Source organism: Carettochelys insculpta, chromosome 15, assembly GCF_033958435.1.
Source record: "Carettochelys insculpta isolate YL-2023 chromosome 15, ASM3395843v1, whole genome shotgun sequence".
Classification (NCBI taxonomy): domain Eukaryota; kingdom Metazoa; phylum Chordata; order Testudines; family Carettochelyidae; genus Carettochelys; species Carettochelys insculpta.
This window is the reverse complement of record NC_134151.1, coordinates 9,013,661-9,033,060: the sequence shown is the minus strand read 5'-3', so window position 1 is coordinate 9,033,060 and position 19,400 is coordinate 9,013,661. Positions and strand designations below refer to the sequence as shown.

The following is a 19,400-nucleotide window of genomic DNA, read 5'->3' as shown; positions in this document are numbered from 1 at the left end:
TCTCTGACTCCCAAGTGACCAGCTTTCTGCCAGACTGAGTCCCATGGGCTTCATGGTCCTAAATGCTAAGCTCACGAGTAAGTGCTGTGGGCTGAGACCTGGCAGTCAAGCATCTCTGAGCCACACTGATTATTTGATTAAAAACCTTTTCAAACAAAGGATGCGTTCCCTTCCTTCATATAAATCTAATAAAGAAATTAGACAGTTGTTTTAATGGCAAAGGGAGAGGCCATGGCCACTTAGCCAGTCAAATGCTAGTTTGGGAATTCTTTGTGTCCCAGGATATGATATGTCGGTATTTGAGGAAATAAGCCGTTGGCTTCCTCATGGGCATAACGAAGGTGCCTCACTGGACATCAGTTTCTATGCGCCAGAGTTTATTGGCCCCATTATCAAACATGGAGAGAAAAGCCCCTGAGAGCTTGTGAGCTTGGGACTGTGCATGGTAGATAGGCTCACACCCTCTCTGCCCTTGTTCAGCACACAACGGCTACGTCTACACGTGAAGCCTACATCGAAATAGCTTATTTCGATGTAGCGACATCGAAATAGGCTATTTCGATGAATATCGTCTACATGTTCTCCAGGGCCGGCAATGTCGACGTTCAACTTCGACGTTGCGCAGCCCAACATCGAAATAGGCGCAGCGAGGGAACGTCTACACGCCAAAGTAGCAGACATCGAAATAGGGATGCCAGGCACAGCTGCAGACAGGGTCACAGGGCGGACTAGTGCTTCCAGGGCAACAGCTAGCCGCTCCCTTAAAGGGCCCCTCCCAGACACACTCAGCCTGCACAGCACGCGGTCTGAGGAGACATAGGCACACAGACCCCGGGCGCCGCAGTCATGGACCCCGAGCAGCAGCAGCAGCAGCCAGAGGTCCACCCAGCCCTCTCGGCAGGAGCAGGGCTTGCCCTGATCCATGCCATGCGGGAGGCAGCTGAGCACCTCCTTGCTACCCCGGAGGAGGGGCTGCCCCCAGGGCAGCAGGGCTCAACCCCCAACCCTGCAGCACCCCGCCCCCCACCCACCTCACACGCCGGCGGCTGTGGAGCTACCCCACCAGCACCGACTGGTGGGAGCGGCTGGTGCTTGGGGCGTGGGACGACGACCGCTGGCTCAGGAACTTCAGGATGAGCCGGCAGACATTTACGGAGCTGTGCCAGTGGCTCACCCCCGCACTCAGGCACCAGGACACCGCCATGCGGCGTGCCCTGCCAGTGGAGAAATGGGTCAGCATCGCTGTCTGGAAGCTGGCCACTCCCGACAGCTACCGATCCGTGGGGCAGCAGTTTGGTGTCGGCAAGGCCACCATCGGGGCTGTCCTCATGGAGGTAAGAGAACCCACGGGGGGAGGGCAGGACGAGGGCCCGGGCAGGGGAGGGGAGGGCGGGGGAGGCCAGGGCGGGGGAGGGCAGAGGAGGGCAGGGCAGGGCAGGGCCACGCACACCCTGCTCACCCCTCATTGGTGCTGTCCCATGTGCTTTCTCCTCAGGTTGTGCGTGCCATCAACGCCATGCTCCTGCACAGGCTCGTGAGGCTGGGGGACCCAGATGCCACCATCGCGGCCTTTGCCACCCTGGGCTTCCCCAACTGCTTCAGGGCTCTGGATGGGACTCACATCCCCATCCGCGCCCCGCATCACAGTGGAGGACAATACCTGAATCGCAAGGGCTACCATTCTGTCGTCCTCCAGGTCTTGGTGGACAGCCGAGGACGTTTCCAGGACATTTATGTGGGCTGGCCTGGCAGCACCCACAACGCCCGGGTTTTCCGGAACTCGGGCCTGTGCCGCCGGCTGGAGGTGGGGACCTACATCCCCCAGCGGGAGATCCCGCTGGGGGACACCACCATGCCCTTCTGTGTCATCGCAGATGCGGCATACCCCTCCGGCCGTGGCTCATGCACCCGTACACGGGCCATCTCTCCGCTAGCCAGGAGCACTTCAACGAGCGCCTGAACCACGCGCGCCAGGTGGTGGAGCGCTCATTTGGCCTCCTGAAGGGACGCTGGAGATGTCTCCTAACCCGCCTGGATGCGGGCCCCAACAACATCCCCCAGATTGTGGGTGCCTGCTGCGCCCTGCACAATTTGGTGGAGAGCAAGAGGGAGACCTTTTTCCAGGGCTGGGCTGTGGAGGCCGGCAGGGCCGACGTCCAGCCACCTGCTGCCCCCAGTCAGCAGGTGGACCCCGAGGGGACCCGGGTCCGGGAGGCCCTGCGGGCCCACTTCGATGATGAGGCCGCGGGGTGAACTCTGCCCAGGCCCCCCACTGCCCGCCCCTTCCTCCACCACACTCCTGCCCCAACGCCCACACCATGGAGCACCCAACCGCACCCCCCTCCCACTTTTCCTGGACAAATGACAGCACGCACTTGTGGCTGAACTCAAACTGGTTTTTCTTTGAGAACTTTTTTTTTTAACTGTAAATATATAAAACAAGAACAAACTACATACAACATGTGGAAACAAAGTAATATGTACAAATAAAACATTCGTAAGAAACAAGTGTCCTCATTAATAAAAAGAAAACCAGGGAGGATAAAGGGGAGAACTATTTACATGGGGGGGATGGGGCAAACGGGGGGCACAAAATAATAAGTTGAAACTATATACAAGGGGGGGGCCACGTCCCGGGCCCCTCGCCCCTACAGTCTGGCACTGGGCGTGGGCGGCCAGAAGCCCCGCTGCGGCCGCGGCCCTGTCCGGGGCTGGCTGGGGGCGGGCCAGACCGGAAGATATGCCCGGCGAGTCTCAGCTGGCTCCAGGGGTCCCTCGGCGCTCCAGCCCTCGGCGGTGGGTGGCGGGGCGACGGCGGACGGGACGGCGATGGGCGGAGCAGCTGGTGGTGCGGCTGGTGGAGCAGGCACGGCGGGCGCTGCGGCGGCCGGCGCGGCATGGGGGGCCAGGTAGTCCACCAGGCAGTTGAAAGTCTCCATGTAGGCCCCCCATGCCTCTTGGTGCCAGGCCAGCGCCCGCTCCTGCAGCTGCAGGTGCTGCTCCACGACCTCCAGCTGCCGTCGGTGGATGGCCAGCAGCTGGGGGTCCGTCGCCGTCGGCTGTTGGTGGCACGGGGTCCGCCGTCTAGCCCGCCGTGGGGCCGGTCGGTCCTCGGCCGAGGGGCTGGCCTGGAGCGATGGTCCCGGAGGGCTCTCCGGGACCACTGATGCCTCGCCGGCGCTCTCTTCCGGTCCTTCTGATGGTGCAGGTGCGGGACACAGGAGAGGAGGGGGGGAAGAAGAATGGAGACAGGCGTTAGTGTGGGCCCTGAGCCGTGGCCTTTGTCCCCCCAGCCCTGTGCTGCAGGTTCCCCATCCCCATCCCCGGGAGATGCTGCTGTGATGGATGGGGTTCAGGGGTCCCCCTGCCCTGCACCCCGTCCCCTGGTGGGAGCAACTCTCACTTCACTCCGCAGGGTCTGACAGCAGGAGAGGTTTCTTAGGCCACAGATGCCCAGTTTCTCCCAGGAGTGACAGCACCAGCTGTCGGAAGGGACAGTCCTTCCAACCCGTCGTGGGGAGAAGACCCCAAGGGGTGCCCCTCTGGGATGCAGCTTTCCCCCTCCTCAGGCTGGCTGCCTTCCAGCTCTCCCTTCCCCTAGCCTCTACCTGTGGCCCCCGCCCTCCCCCCCCAATTCCAAGCCAGCTCGGCTCCTCCCTCCTCTTTGTTCAGGGCAGAGGTGTCACCTGCCAGCTGTAGCCCCAGGATCCTCCTTTGCCCCTGGGAGCTATTCGGCTCTTGTTGCTCGTATGTAGCCTGAGTCTCCCTTTTGCACTCCCCGCACTCCATCACATGCTGCTGCTGCTGCGGGGTGTCCCACCCCCTCCTCCCGGGGGTGCCTTGAGGTTCCGCTCCCCCCTGCCCCGGGGATGGGGCATGGCACTGTCGTGCAGGGTGCGGGGGGCAGGGGCTGATGCACTGCTGTGAGGGCCATGGCCCTGCTGTCCTTGGGGCCATGGCCATGTGAGCATGTGGGGGGCCCTGGACACACATCTATTACCCCCTGCCCCTCAAGGCCAGGGGTGTACACCAGAGGGGGGTACATACCTGTCGGTCCACTCCCACGGTCTGGAGATCCCCGGGGGTCAGAGGCCCGGCTGCTGCTCCGGGATGGCAGGAGGAGGATCTGCAGCCCGGATTCTGCAGAGGAGGAGCCCCCCTCCTCCTCCTTCTCCTCCTCCTGCCGCGATGTCCCAGGGGTGGGCTCCGGGGGGGGCCCCCGGGGTGCGGGGCTTACCTCCGGGGTGGACTCCGGCTGCAGGGCCTTCTGGGGCTCGTCAGCCGAAGTATCAAGGGTGGCTGGAGGGGAGGAGGTGTGCCGGGGGCCCAGGATGTCCCTGAGCTCCCTGTAAAAGGGGCAAGTGACGGGGGCAGCCCCAGATCGGCTGGCCGCATCCCGGGCCCAGGAGTAACCCTGCCGCAGCTCCTTCACCTTACTCCTGACGTGATCAGGAGTGCGGGCAGGGTGACCCCGGGCAGCCAGGCCGTCGGCCAGCCAAGCGAACGCATCCGCATTCTGCCTCTTGCTCCCCATTACCTGGAGCACCTCCTCCTCGCTCCAGAGCCCCAGCAGGTCCCGCAGCTCGGCCTCCATCCAGGAGGGGCCCCGCTGCCGCTTGCCAGCCTGGCTGCCCACCTGGCTGGGCTGGCTGCCCTGGCTTCCCTTGGGGGGGGTCCGCTGGGGGGGCTGCCGGGCAGCCATCACAGCTGGGTGGGTGGCTGTGCTGGCTGAGGGACGTGCAGGCTGGCCGCGTGTCTGGGCTGCCGCCTGCATGTTCCCTCAGCTTCCTGCACAGGAAGGGAGCGGGAGGGGACCTTTAAGGGGCCGCTCCATGCAGCCACCATTGAGCTGAGGGGCTGGAGAGAGCGTCTCTCAACCCCTCAGCTGATGGCCGCCATGGAGGACCCGGCAATTTCGACGTTGCGGGACGCGCAATGACTACACGGTCCCTACTTCGACGTTGAACGTCGAAGTAGGGCGCTATTCCTGTCCCCTCATGGGGTTAGCGACTTCGACGTCTCGCTGCCTAACGTTGAAGTTAACTTCGAAATAGCGCCCGACGCGTGTAGCCGTGACGGGCGCTATTTCGAAGTTAGTGCTGCTACTTCGAAGTGGCGTGCACGTGTAGACACGGCTAACAGGGAGCAAACACCAATATGTCCAGTGTGCCTCCTTGCCAAAGAGCTGCTAAAGCAAACGATAGCAAGTGGTCTGAATGAGCTCATTGCATCATGACCTTAGCCTGACTGGAATTCTTATGGCAGGCAGGGGCTGTGAGCTCAGCGTGCACATTAGTGACTGCATAAGAAAGATAGAGGCCCAGGAGGCACCTTCAGTGGGCCAAATTTTGCCACCCTACCTTGCAGTGCTTAGTCCCTTGTTCCCCTCGATTTCAGTAGGACCCACTTGCAGAGTGCGGTCCTACTCAAAGTGAATATGGTGACAGAACCTCCTCCCCAGTGCTGAAGGTGAAGATGTGTGTCACATGAAAGAGGATCTCACAGGGACAGCCATGCTCATCTGTGGATACACAGATAACAAGCAGTCCAGTGGCACCTTAGGGACTAACGCATTTGTTAGGTGATGAGCTTTCATGGGTAACAGCTACTTCACACAACACCTTATGAGCTAATAATTTGTTCGTCTCTAAGGTGCCACAGGACTGCATGGAAAAGGGGGAACCTTAAAATAACATTTACACCTTTTTTTATCTGACAGCTCTGGGTATTCATCTGCTGTATAACTCAGAGGCCCTGTTAGCGAAAGCCAGCCTCTTTTGGGCTTTTCCTGAAACCTACCACTTATCCTTGGCAAAGACAGAAAATTTAAAATTTTTTGATGAGGAGGGGAAAGGGAGAGGCAGTGAGGAGGTGACCTAGTGGGAGGATAAAGGACTAGGAGAGTGCAGTCTAATGCCAGTTGTTCCACTGATTTCACTGCACAAGTCACTTTATTCTGTGCCTCAGTTTCCTCCTCTGTGAAATAGATACAATAGTACTTACCTAGCTTTGCAAAGGCTTTGAGATCTTTGCATGGGATAAAACTGCCAAGTATTTTCTATTTATTTATTGTACTTTCCATGTCTTCATTTTTATGTTCCTATGAGTCTTCTGCAGATGGTACTATCTCTGCCCATGTAATGTCCGCCAAATCAATCTCCGTTTCGGAGTCTACCATTTTTGTACAAAGTGCAGAATGTGCTATTGACTCAGAATCATGCCATATTTCAGACAGTCCAGTTAGTTGCTGAGAAAGAGGATTACAAGAGTGCTTTCTCTGTCCCTCACCACAATCTCTCTGTCCTGTCATGTGCACAGTTGCCTGTGTACTGCTGAAAGTGTCACTGGCTAGAATTCCAGAGAGACTCTAATGAAGAAAAGCCTTGTTTCCTCCATCCTTGATTTGCATGCCCTCACTCTTGGCATTGTGCATTTTTGCCATATGACTCCAAGAGTTTGAATCTTTGGAGGCAAATAACTCCACTTCCTGCTAAGTGACCTGCATTTTCCCTTTGCTGACTGTTCTTATTTGTCCTCCATGCTTTTAAAATCTCTGCTGACCTTAAAAGAGCTTACCCTAGGCTCACCAAGCTGGGAAACATAATCAAGAGCTTGTTTAAAAACGCATTAAAGTGAATTCATCTTGCCAGGCAAGGTTTTGCAAATGTTCCTCTGCTCAAGCTCTAGTTATACTTATTAACGACAGAGACTGAAATATCGCAGCTTGCAGATGGTTTGTTAAAATAGTTTCAGAATTTGATAAGCTGTCAAAAATTATCGTTTCATTAGAGACACAGTAATACATCTGAGCATCCACTTTTATAACAAATCACGACTACGCACTAGCAGAGTAGCCCAGGTTAAACCCAATACATGGGCACATTCTGATTTTAATGACCTGACCCACTTCATATATCATAAATGTTTCATATTTTATCTGGCATAAGAACAAATGAGAACAAGCTTGCTTAAGGATAAATTTGTTACACACCTACCTTCTACTTATGTAAGCCCTCATGAATTTGGTGTCAGAGTATTCACGACTCAGCGGCTGGTGCTTTGATCTCATTCGTGAGATTTCTGCTTTCAAGGAAGTACAAGAATGAAAAGAGCTAGCAATGAACCAAAGAGATCTGGCCCCATTTCAACTGCATGAAGAATCTAACACACTCTACTAGTTTACTTGAAAACTTAAACTTTATAGAAATACTCCCTAGCAAAGGAATAACAATGATATAATGGTACATACTGAATAAATGTCTCTTTTCAACACCATGCAGAATTCAGCCCAGTCGATGGTGAATTTGGAGCATCACTCAATGAGCAAGGCACTTCCATTGTCTCACTTTTTCAGTATTAATCCTTCTGAGCATGAAACCATTGATACCTAACATTTAAGAATACTAACTGCCAGATTTATCCATGTAACTCAGGGACTAATCATTTTTCTGGCACGCACATAGGCATAACAGTGGGAGGAAGGAAGGGCCTTTTGCTGTGCACATTTTTGAGCTCACCAGTCAGCTACTCTGTTTTTTGTTTTGTTTTGTTTTTTAGCTGCTTATTAGGTTCTACAGTGTATTGTTTGGCAGTCTGGGAAGAAAATTATTGTGAAAAGGGAGAGGGCAAGCTCTACACCCTTCAGATGATGCTGCCCAGTCTGTAATCAGATCCCAGACACATTACTCATCTTTCCTTCTCTTTGGTTCATGCTTCACATTATGCCATTTGTAGAGTTTGTTGTTAGTAGATTTTTAAGAGCAATGTGCCCAAATGAAGTGGCAATATATCAGCAGTGTGGAAAATAAAGGGTTTCAAGTAATTCAGATGCCTCGAGTTATTAAAAGGTGCAAATGTTATTTCCAGTTCTTTAAGTGGCAGATAACTGTCTAAGGCCAAAGATCTAGGATATTTTTAGACTGCTCAGCCATGTCTGTTTTCTGTTTTTTCCCTCCTAAAGCAACAATCCTGCCCACAAATATTACCTGGCTGTGGATCCTGTTTCGGGTTCACTGTACGTATCCGATACCAACAGTCGACGAATTTACCGTGTTAAATCCCTCATGGGTGCAAAAGACTTGGCTGGCAACTCTGAAGTGGTTGCAGGAACTGGAGAGCAGTGTCTGCCATTTGATGAAGCCAGATGTGGAGATGGAGGGAAGGCCGTGGACGCAACCCTAATGAGCCCTCGAGGTAAAGGAAGCAAAAGAAACTGGAGAAAGCAATTGTCTGAGGCTAGGCTGGATCTGGATATAATTATCTAGTAATTAAATCACTACTTGCATGGCAATTTTTATTCTGTGCTTTAATCACAGTGGATTGGCAAGCGATCATGCTTTGTTTAGTTAAAGCAAACTTTATTACCCTTTCACTGTTTGCTGCAAAAGGAAAACAGAATGCTAAAAGCCACCTTTTGAAGTGGAAACCACACCGTTGTTGGAAATGCAGTCCTGTTTTCAGCTGGGAGACTGGGGCATGCCTAATGTGGTATTTTTATTCATTTCAGTCCGGTGTTCCTTAGCCTAGTTCTATCAATGGGAAAAATAGCTGTGTCTTACTAAGGTTTATAATATATGGTAAGGAGTCAGAAAAGATTTTAAGGGTGTTTGGAGACTTTTACATTTTTTTTCATCTCAAATGAAATAAGGAGTATAGTCTTCCCTTTGCTATTTTGCTTGGAGCACTGAAATCAGGGGTTTGGGAGTGCTCTAATTAAAGAGGGTGTGTTTGTTAACATTTTACTCAGGAGAGTTCTTCGTTCGAGTTAAGTAGATGTTATGAAAACCAAACAGAAACCAGCACAAAGGCTCCTACCTTTCAAACACTTACATAGTTGCTTAAATTTATCACAAGCAATGGAATGGGACTACTGGCCTATGTAAAGTTAAGTACATGTGCAATGGTTTGTTTACACTTAAAACACTGGAACTGCTTGAGTGCCTCAGTTAAGATGCATCCTAAGCCAATGGGAGGGCTGCTCCCATCAGCATAAGCACTCCACCTCCCAGAGGGGCGACAGCTAGGTTGACAGGAGACTTCTCCTTTCAGTCTAGTGCTGTCTGCGCTGGGGTTAAGTTGGTTTAACTGCGAAGTTCAGACATATGTTTGTTTATGACAGTGAACTAGGCTTGAAAGTTGGCAGGAACAGAGCTCAAAGAATTTTGAAATATCCAGAGTGAAAAACCACTTCCGCTCTTGGTCTTTCTTGATGTGGTCTATGTAGTCAAAGTCTACACAATCTCCAATTACATATATGCTGTTGCCACACTAGCCCCTCCTTTCAGTGAGGCTACAGTAATATAGCACTTCAAAATATGCTAATAAGGCACTGCCATGAATATGCAGTGCGTGTGCTTCGAAACTGCCAGTTTTGAAATGCACGCTGCCCATGTAGCTGGGGGCCTTTCAAAATGACCTCCTGATTTCAAAAGCCCCTTCTTTCCATCTGGTTTTGAGAAGAAGGGGCTTTCGAAATTAGGGGGTCGTTTTGAAAGATCGCCAGCTACACGGATGGAAACAGGCCATTTCAAAGCACATGTAGCTGCCATTATGCTAATGAGGCACTGCATATTCATGGCAGTGTGTTATTAGCATATTCAGAAGTGCCACATTACATTAGCCCTTCTGAAAGGAGGGGCTAGTGTGGCCACAGCCATAGAATCTTCCAAGAGAAACAAAATCCGAATTTTTCATGTAAGAATCAAGAAAAAAAAATCCTTTGAAAAAATAGTTTTAAGTTTCTTTATACGAAGGTGGAAAAGAGCAAAGGTCAAAATAATAAGTTAATGCAAAATTAAAGACTGTCTGACTAGTTAAAAAAACACATCATAAGTCAGCATAGTTCCATTGATTTCAACAGAGGTACACCGACAAAGATTTGGACTGCTGTTTCAGGAACTGAGGGCCTGAAAGAATGGGGATGAACAAAAAAGAAAGCACTTTGTAATTGTCCATAATTGGAATGAACTTATCAGAAAAGCATGAGACCAGAGCACTGATTATTGCCTGTTTTGCAAACCTGTAGGAATTGCAGTGGATAAGTACGGGCTCATGTATTTTGTTGATGCCACTATGATTCGGAAAGTTGATCAGAATGGAATTATATCAACTCTGTTGGGCTCTAATGACCTAACTGCTGTTCGACCACTGAGCTGTGATTCCAGCATGGATGTCACCCAGGTAGAGTTTTACTTCCTTTTTGTGTATGTGCCATACAACAGATGGCTATTTACTTTGGATAATTGCCTAGCCATTCTCAGTAGAAAATACAGTATGTTAGGCTCTTCTGAAAAAGGATTTAGAAGCTATTGATGGTATTATGTAGGGCAAGATAACAGCTTATATAATTAGTTACTGAAAAGAATGAACTTTACCTCTTGCAACCATCAACACAAGTTATTTACAGTTATAGAGCAATAAATTTGAGATAATGGAAATTATTGTATAGTTGCCTTTTATTTTTCTATACTTACCATAGAGGTTTTTGCAACATACATAATTAACCGAAGTTAGCACTGTCCATATTTTTAATTTGTACATACAAGTATTAAAAACAGCACTTACTACTTTGCTTTACTCTGTTAAACCATTGACTAATTTACTGCTGTTTCACTTATAATTATTATCTGTTTAAAGCAATTTACTTATTTGGTGTGAGTCGTACAATAATAGTGAATTATCGTGGTTCATAGGTGCGGCTGGAGTGGCCAACTGATCTTGCTGTCAATCCAATGGATAACTCACTTTATGTTTTGGAGAACAACGTGATTTTACGGATCACAGAAAACCATCAGGTTAGCATCATCGCTGGACGTCCCATGCACTGTCAGGTTCCTGGGATAGACTACTCCCTTAGCAAACTGGCCATTCACTCTGCACTGGAGTCAGCCAGTGCAATTGCCATCTCTCACACGGGAGTCCTGTATATCAGTGAGACAGATGAGAAGAAAATTAATCGACTACGCCAGGTAACTACCAATGGAGAAATCTGCCTCCTGGCAGGGGCAGCTTCAGACTGTGACTGCAAAAATGACGTCAACTGTAATTGCTATTCCGGAGATGATGCTTATGCCACTGATGCCATCTTAAACTCCCCGTCCTCCTTAGCTGTGGCACCAGATGGCACTATCTACATAGCTGACCTTGGAAATATCCGCATTAGGGCTGTTAGTAAAAACAGGCCTGTTCTTAATTCTGTCAACCAATATGAGGCAGCTTCTCCAGGAGAACAGGAGCTGTATGTCTTCAATGCTGATGGCATCCACCAGTACACCCTCAGTCTTGTTACCGGAGAATATCTGTATAATTTCAGCTACAACGCCGACAACGACGTCACAGAGGTGATTGATAACAACGGTAACTCCTTAAAAATTCGTCGGGATAACAATGGAATGCCACGCCATTTACTGATGCCTGACAATCAGATTGTCACACTGGCTGTTGGCATGAATGGTGGACTCAAGTTAGTGTCTACCCAGATCCTGGAGCTTGGATTAATGACTTATAATGGAAATACTGGGCTCTTGGCAACAAAGAGTGATGAAACAGGGTGGACAACCTTTTATGAGTAAGAAACTTTTTTACAATCTGTTGAGTTTGCATTTCTTTGTCATGTGAGAGTGGTCAGGGCCTAATATAATGCACATTGAAATCAAGGGTCATCTTTTTATTGGCTTCAGTGAACACTGAATCAGGCCTTTAAATCTTAATGTAATAGGTACCGGAGTCATGTGTGATTTTGTTAACATTAAGAATCTTTGCTGGATCCTGGCATAAGACAGATGATTCCTGTGAGCTGCTGAGCACCCTTATGTCCCACTGGAGTGTATGGGTAAACAGAGCCCCCCTACCTCACAGCAAATTGCTAGCTCCTTGCAGGATCAGTAACTTGCGTTTGCACTACTTGTTGCAGGATTGGGCCCAACTTTCTTTGCTGTAAGTGAGAGTGCAAAGAATTCAAGTTCCCTTTTCCAACCTAGACTGCCCAGTTCCCAACACAGTAATTTGTTGTTGTAGCCCACAGGGCTGCTTCTGTCGGGAGATTTCAATATTAGTTTCTTTTGAAACTCAAATTACAAGCCTTGCTGTTCAAATGTCAGGATATTGGACCCATATTACATATGAGAGATAAAGTGTTGATTAACTTTACTGATTGTTCATCCTTGAGATGGGTGAGGAAATTAGATCCCAAGGTATCTGTAAGACCCCAGTGTGACTTATAAAATTTGAAGATAGCCCAAAAGCACATTGGTTTTCATGAGCAGGTAGATTAACAAAAGACAAAATTTCCTCTTTAACTGAAACAGATCAGAGATAAAGTGCCTAGGTATATTAAAAGGCTGGAAAAGCAAACTCAATTTTCTCTAATAATTATCCTTTCCTTAATAGCCTTATCGTAATTTACTTAGCAGCAAGATAGTTTCCTAAATAAGTAACACTATAGCCGTGTCTACACGTGCATGCTACTTCGAAGTAGTGGCACTAACTTCGAAATAGCGCCCGTCACGGCTACACGTGTTGGGCACTATTTCGATGTTAACATCGACGTTAGGTGGCGAGACGTCGAAGACGCTAACCCCATGAGGGGATGAGAATAGCGCCCTACTTCGACGTTCAACGTCGAAGTAGGGACCGTGTAGTCGTTGCGCGTCCCGCAACATCGAAATAGCGGGGTCCGCCATGGCGACCATCAGCTGAGGGGTTGAGAGACGCTCTCTCTCCAGCCCCTGCGGGGGTCTATGGTCACCGTGTGCAGCAGCCCTTAGCCCAGGGCTTCTGGCTGCTGCTGCTGCAGCTGGGGATCCATGCTGCATGCACAGGGTCTGCAACCAGTTGTCGGCTCTGTGGATCTTGTGTTGTTTAGTGCAACTGTGTCTGGGAGGGGCCCTTTAAGGGAGCGGCTTGCTGTTGAGTCCGCCCTGTGACCCTGTCTGCAGCTGTGCCTGGCACCCTTATTTCGATGTGTGCTACTTTGGCGTGTAGACGTTCCCTCACAGCGCCTATTTCGATGTGGTGCTGCGCAACGTCGATGTTGAACATCGACATTGCCAGCCCTGGAGGGTGTGTAAACGTTATTCATCAAAATAGCCTATTTCGATGTAGGCTTCACGTGTAGACGTAGCCTATATATGATAAATGTGTAGAAGTGACTGTTTTGGCTTTTAAATATACCAAGCCTGTTACCTAGGTAGTGAGAATTTTGCTGAACTAGTTAATTAATACCATAGTTAGTCGTAATTTTTTGCCAGGTTATACTTAGAAAGTATTTGTCAAGCTTTATTTACAAAGGACTGGGCCTAGATTTGTTTTTCTTAGATTCTCCTCCAAGCCATGGGTTTCCACCTATAACATATGGTCACCTACTACTTAACCACTGCTGACTTTTTGCAGGAAAGCAAAACAAAAATAATAGATGAACATAATAAGTAACTGGTTGATCTAGCTGGCAAAAGAACTGAATTACTAATGCACATCAGCATTATCTCTGCTGTGTTTGGTTTTTAAAAAAAGGAAAACAGTGCCATCTCCTGGTCACTGTGTAATGTGACCACTAAATTGAACATCTGTTCATTTTTGTATACAAGTTAGACTTCCCTGGTCAGGCACTCTGGGGACCTGAGTGGTTCCAGACCAGGGAAAGTCAATGCTTCCCTGTTGGCCACTGGCCTCCACTCCTGGGCTCCCCTCTGGGCCATCAACCCGCTCTGGCTGCCAGCCCCAGTCACTGGGCTCCACTCCAGGTCTGGCAGGGATTCCAGCCGCCAGCCTGCTCTGGCTGCATCTCCCTGGCCACCGGTGGCTTCCCAGCCCCCTCCCTCCCGGCTCCCTGCCACCAGCCCAGCTGCAGCTGCCTGACCATGTTTGGGGGTCCCAGCTGCCGCTGTCCCTAGTTTCCCTGCCACTGGCCAAGATGCAGCTGCCCAGCCCTAGCTGTGGCTCCCAGCCACTGGACTCCCAGCTGGCCCCTGCTGTCAGCCCCTGGGGCTCTCTGGTCCAGCAACATCTGTGGTCCTGCCAGACCACAGAGGAGGTCGAACCAGAGAGACCAAGATTTCAGCGGTTCAACCTACATCCACATCAGTATTTAATTAGTTACATGACTGAGGCCCAAGAGAGTGTGAAATACTGATCACTGAATCAAATTAATATTAACTGTGTCTGAGTTTTGTGAAACATTTGTGATGATGAGTTGTGCTTGGGATTTTAGAAAGACCACTACCTTACTGGTTATCGATTATCAATAGTTCAGTGTTCACTAGATCACAGGGGCTGTGTCTACACTAGCAAATTCTTTTAAAATATTTTTCAAACAAAGGGGGCTCTTTCGAAAAACCCCAAACATCCTTTTGAAATTAAATTGAAAGAACACGTCACTCCTTTCAAAATCACTCTTCCACTCTGGTTTCGGGAAGAGAGCCTTCTTTTGAAAGAAAATGCATGTAGACGCTCCGCAGGACTTTTTTTGAAAGAGCAGTACTCAGGGCACCTGATTTTTCAGTCCCTGGTCTGTTCTTTTGAAAGAGCAGGGGCTGTGTGGATGCTCTTTATTGAAAGAGGAGATCACTCTTTTGATCCACTTTTTTGGGTGTTGACACACTCTTTTGAAAGAAGTTCTTTTGGGAGAGATCTTCTAGAAGAACTTCTTTTGACAGATTGCTGTAGTGTAGACATAGCCAGGTAGTATCAACTAGTTTGCTTCCTAGACGCTAAGCTTTGAACCAAACAGCACAAATTTTAATGAATGGAGATATATATATATAAAATGATAATATTACAATAATTACAAATTACAGAAGTATTTCATAATTAGAAATAATTTTAATTGAAAAATTCAGAAGTACAATACTGGTCTGCCAAAGGGCAATTAAAAGTCATGACATGAGACAGTATCTTGGCATGATTTTACAGGATGACATCTGATCATTTTTCTTCAGCTACAGGTTGAACTTCTCGAATTCTGAACTCTCTCGTCTGGCAACATCCATAATCCAGCATGATTTTAGTTAGCAAGATGACCACTTATCATGGGTGTGGCCAAGTTTCCTGTGGCCCCATAAAGCTAGTTTACAGCCAGCAGTCTTGGCTCTCAGTGTTCTGTGCTGTTATTTAGCTGTAATTTACCCCTAAATGTCTTCTAGGAGCCCAATAACTAGTGGAAGTCTTGATAATGTACTAGACAATATTGTCCTCCCGGGGTCCAGCAAATTCTCTCATCTGACACTGGTCAGGTCCCAAGGATGCTGGATGAGAGAGGTTCAACCTGTACTAAAACGGAAATGTGACAGTCGTGTTCTGAGATGTGCTGCCATGCTTCTTGAAAGTATTACATGGTATTTTTTATAGTGTTCATAATATTGCTAGGTCCTTTCCCTGGGACTATTCCTGGTGCTAAATACCAGGTACTAGCATGCCTGGTAGTAAGTAGTCCAGTAAATAGTAAATTAGCATGTTTCAGAAAGGGTAGATAGTAGGTAAATATCTCATCTGTTTTGAAGTAAGTATTGCAGCTAGGTTAAGTATCATGAACAACAATATGTAACTGGTAGACCAGAAAGATTATTCTTTCTGTTAATCTACATCACCAGCCGTAAATGCATCAGCACCCTAAACGTATTCTATATGCTTGCAGCCCAAATTTTTTTCATGTAATTAAAGAAGAGAGCCACATGATCAGCTCTGTCTAGGTTACAAAACATCTGTAGTGTGCCATCCACAAAGATGTCTGTGTCTCTGGGGCATTTTTAGTTACAAGAAGAATGTGCATAATACCAAGTGTGTGAAAAACAATGTATAAAGAGTGAAACTGAAGCAGTGTGTAAAATGCAAATACTCCACATGGAAAAGTATTGCAAAAGATAAATACAGGCATCTAGTTGAAACTGACTCTGGGTGGCTGATTTACTGTGATTCTTTAATATCCTGAGCCTGTCCCCGCACAAAGCTGTTTTGCCAATGAGATGGTAAGTAATAGTTAAATAAAATATAGGTGAATCCCTATTGACATCGTGCACCATATTAGATTGAATGTGTGAAGTGTCTATTTCCAGAGAATTAACTCTCTATCATTGCTGCATTTGTTTTGCTAAATATAGGATCATATCAATTAAAGATGGAAAAATCTATTAGATAATCAACTCTGCTCTCCGTAAAGGCAGTATGTAATACTTCCAACACCATTACACCTTCACATTCAAATGAAGATAATGAGTCCCTATTATTGCAATAGGATAGTGAGTTGTGAAATAACCACAACAAAAAAACCATCTAAAAAGTAACGTGAATTAAAGTTTAGGAATAAATGTGAATTTATTTCAAGATATATATAACAATTTCCCTGCTGAAATACAGTGCTACGTTATTTGACTTCATTGTCTTTTATGCAACCTATACCTGCTAAAAGTATGACAGAATTATTTTTGAATGTATCTTAAGTATGAACAGTCAAGGCTCATGAACAGCTGACAGCAGACTCACATAAGATAACTGAAGATTATTTGTAAGGCATAAGGGATAGGATGTTGATGTGGTCTCTGATGATATCCGAGGGGGCCTTTGGAGTATCCCAAGAAAGTGAAGAAGGATACCCTTAAATAGGACAATCTTACTTACTCCAGTCCCAGTAATACCCTTGAATCAGGCTGAATTTTATAAAGTATGTCACGAGGATATATTTACGTGTATGTGGACATACACCTTGCCTATCTCCACATTAGCTCAAAAGTTGTCAACAGAAGCTGCTTCACCCATTAACCAAAAAATATAAAGGATCCACTCACCTTTTCTCCTTTTGTCATGTTGCAGTGGTAATAACACCTCTGGGGCAGGGGATTTCCTGAAGATTAGCAGCTCCTGGCTGAATCTGAGATACTAACTTCTCCCAGGCACTCATCATTTCCCAGGAAATGTCCTGCTCCATCATAACCATTGTTTAATAAATTCATTGTATATGTCTGCTGCACAGCTCCAGGAAATCAGTTTGAGCCACCAACATCACCCGTTAAGGAAGTTTTCATCAACTGCCCTGTGCAAAATCAATGAGATCTCTGTTTCCTGGGTAGCTCTAGGTCTCACCCACACTCTATTGACTCTTACTTACATTCCCTCCTAGGCAATATTGTAGGCACTATATGGGGCAAAATCCTGGACCCACTGACATCAGTGGCAAAATCCCAGTTAATGTCAATGGAGCTAAGATTTCACCCTGGGACTGTATTTTAGGAACATAGAAATTGCCTTACCAAATCAAAGTACAGTAAACCTTCGATTTCGCAGACCCTGAATTAGCGGATTTTGGGAAAAACAGACATCCCCCATTGTTCCTGAATTCCTCTGGGGTCCATAAAATCATACCCCTCCCTCCAAAAAATTAAAGGACTTACGGCTGGTGCAGCCTGGAGGAGCCGCCACCTCCTCTGCTGGAGCCATCATGCATATGTGAGGGCTCCGTTGGTGGCGTCTTCAGGCCATGTGGTGGCCTTTCCAGCTGCACACAATGAGGCAGCTCTAACCACACCCTGGGGCACCTCTAGTTCTGTGTGACGAGGGAGCCACAGCCACATGGCCAGGTGCCTCCAGCTGCACTGCTGAGCACCTCCAGCAACATGACGGGGTCCATCAGCTCCTCTGGTGAGTGGCTGGGCTCTTTTCTGGGGGGAGGGGGAAGGCTGGGTCTGGGGGAGCCTGACAGGGGTGGGTAGGCAGGTAAACCCTCATATATGAAGGACTTCTGGTGATAGCAGACAACCTTTCCCTGGATTAGTCTGTTATATTGAGTCCAAAATCCTGTTTGTCAGTGGCCTCCTCCAGCTGTCTATACATGCATTCAGGGGTAATAATACAAAGTGTTTAAAAAACGATTTCCTTGTACCAGTTCTAAATGTGCTGCCTTAGAGTTTTGTTGAAATTCTGTTTTTAATACTGCGACTGGAGGAAGTAAGATTGTCCTATTTAATTTCTCTAGAAATTGGTGGTGTAATTTATATGAAATATGTAAACAATAATTTTGTATACTTCTAGCGTATCCCCCTCCTTAAATTAAACATCCTCAGTCTCTCCAGACCCTCTTTTTATTATACTTATTTCATATTTCTGGTAATTTTCATAATTTCTTTCTGAAACCCCTCCATTTTTGCTGTGTCCTTTTTGAGCCAGGGTGGCATGAATTGAACTGTCTCCCATTCAAAGGCACACTTACGATTTACATAAATGGTACTAGAATATGTTCCATATTTTCTATTCCATTCCTTATGTTTACTAAGAATTTGTTTGCCTTTGGCTGCTCCTGTACTTGGAGCAGAGCTGTTCAGTGGGCTGTCCATAGCGATGCCCAACTTCCTTTTCTTACGTTAAGTTAAAAACAAACAATGAGTGTGAGTTCCTGTTTGTAGTCTGTTGTATTTATTAACAGCAAAGCTCACTTGCCATTGAGTAGTGCATTCACTTAGTAGTAGTGAGGTCACTTTAAAATTCCTCACAGACTTCTCATTCTTAATCCAAACAATTCCATCTTCCTCAGATTTTACCAAATCATTGTGTTTCTTTTTAAAAATAATTATTTCTGATATTAGTACACAGTGCTGCAGGAACAGACTTTTGGGGGCACCCTACAGTTAACCTTTCACCAAATGAAGACAGCCTGTTGCTTAACTGATTTGTGGCAGAATTTTATGAGTACTTCTTTTTCTTAATAGCCTCTTGTGAAGGACTTTTTCTGAACTTTCAAAAAGCCTTTCTCAAATTACATCAACTAATTCTCTCTAATCCAACATCTTGTTGACAGAGAACTCTAACAGATTACAGAGGAGTGATTTTTCCTTAGCTAATGCAGTTGTACTGGCTTGCACATATTAAAATGTATATGATTCTGGGCTACATACTCTTCTCAGTGTCAACACTGCCAATCCAGACTAATTCAGTTGGAGTTAGTCTGGATTTACAGTGGTGAAATAGAGATCAGAATGTGCCCAGAAAAACCTTAATTCCCAGCCACAAATTGTTTTCAAATACAGTATATTGCATGACTCGGAATGTTCTAGAAGATTAATATTTGTTTCATGCCATGCAAGAAGCTGCTGCATTTATAATGTTGACTAAAAGAAGGCTATAACTATACATATGCCTGTTTTGCTGTGATTAATTTTCTATTAGTTATGACCATGAAGGACGCTTGACCAATGTTACACGTCCCACTGGAGTGGTAACCAGCCTTCACCGGGAAATGGAAAAATCTATTACTATCGATATAGAGAATTCCAACCGTGATGATGATGTAACAGTTATTACCAATCTTTCTTCTGTGGAGGCTTCCTATACAGTGGTTCAAGGTATCAGACTATACTTTTCAGCACATTGGACACAAACACCAATATCTCTCATGTACTTTTAGGGAGCCATTCTCAAAA

At 47.3% G+C, this 19,400-nt stretch overlaps 1 protein-coding gene across 1 annotated transcript in view; it reads left to right on the top strand.

Annotated features, from left to right (window-relative positions):
* The window catches only part of TENM2 (teneurin transmembrane protein 2), a 1,128,689-nt gene that overhangs the window by 1,084,318 nt on the left and 24,971 nt on the right, over positions 1-19,400 (top strand). The window contains exons 23-26 of the mRNA XM_075010154.1: positions 7,961-8,193; positions 10,025-10,179; positions 10,692-11,566; positions 19,147-19,322. Coding sequence (XP_074866255.1) covers positions 7,961-8,193; positions 10,025-10,179; positions 10,692-11,566; positions 19,147-19,322 — 1,439 coding nt within the window. The remainder of the gene's footprint in view (positions 1-7,960; positions 8,194-10,024; positions 10,180-10,691; positions 11,567-19,146; positions 19,323-19,400) is intronic.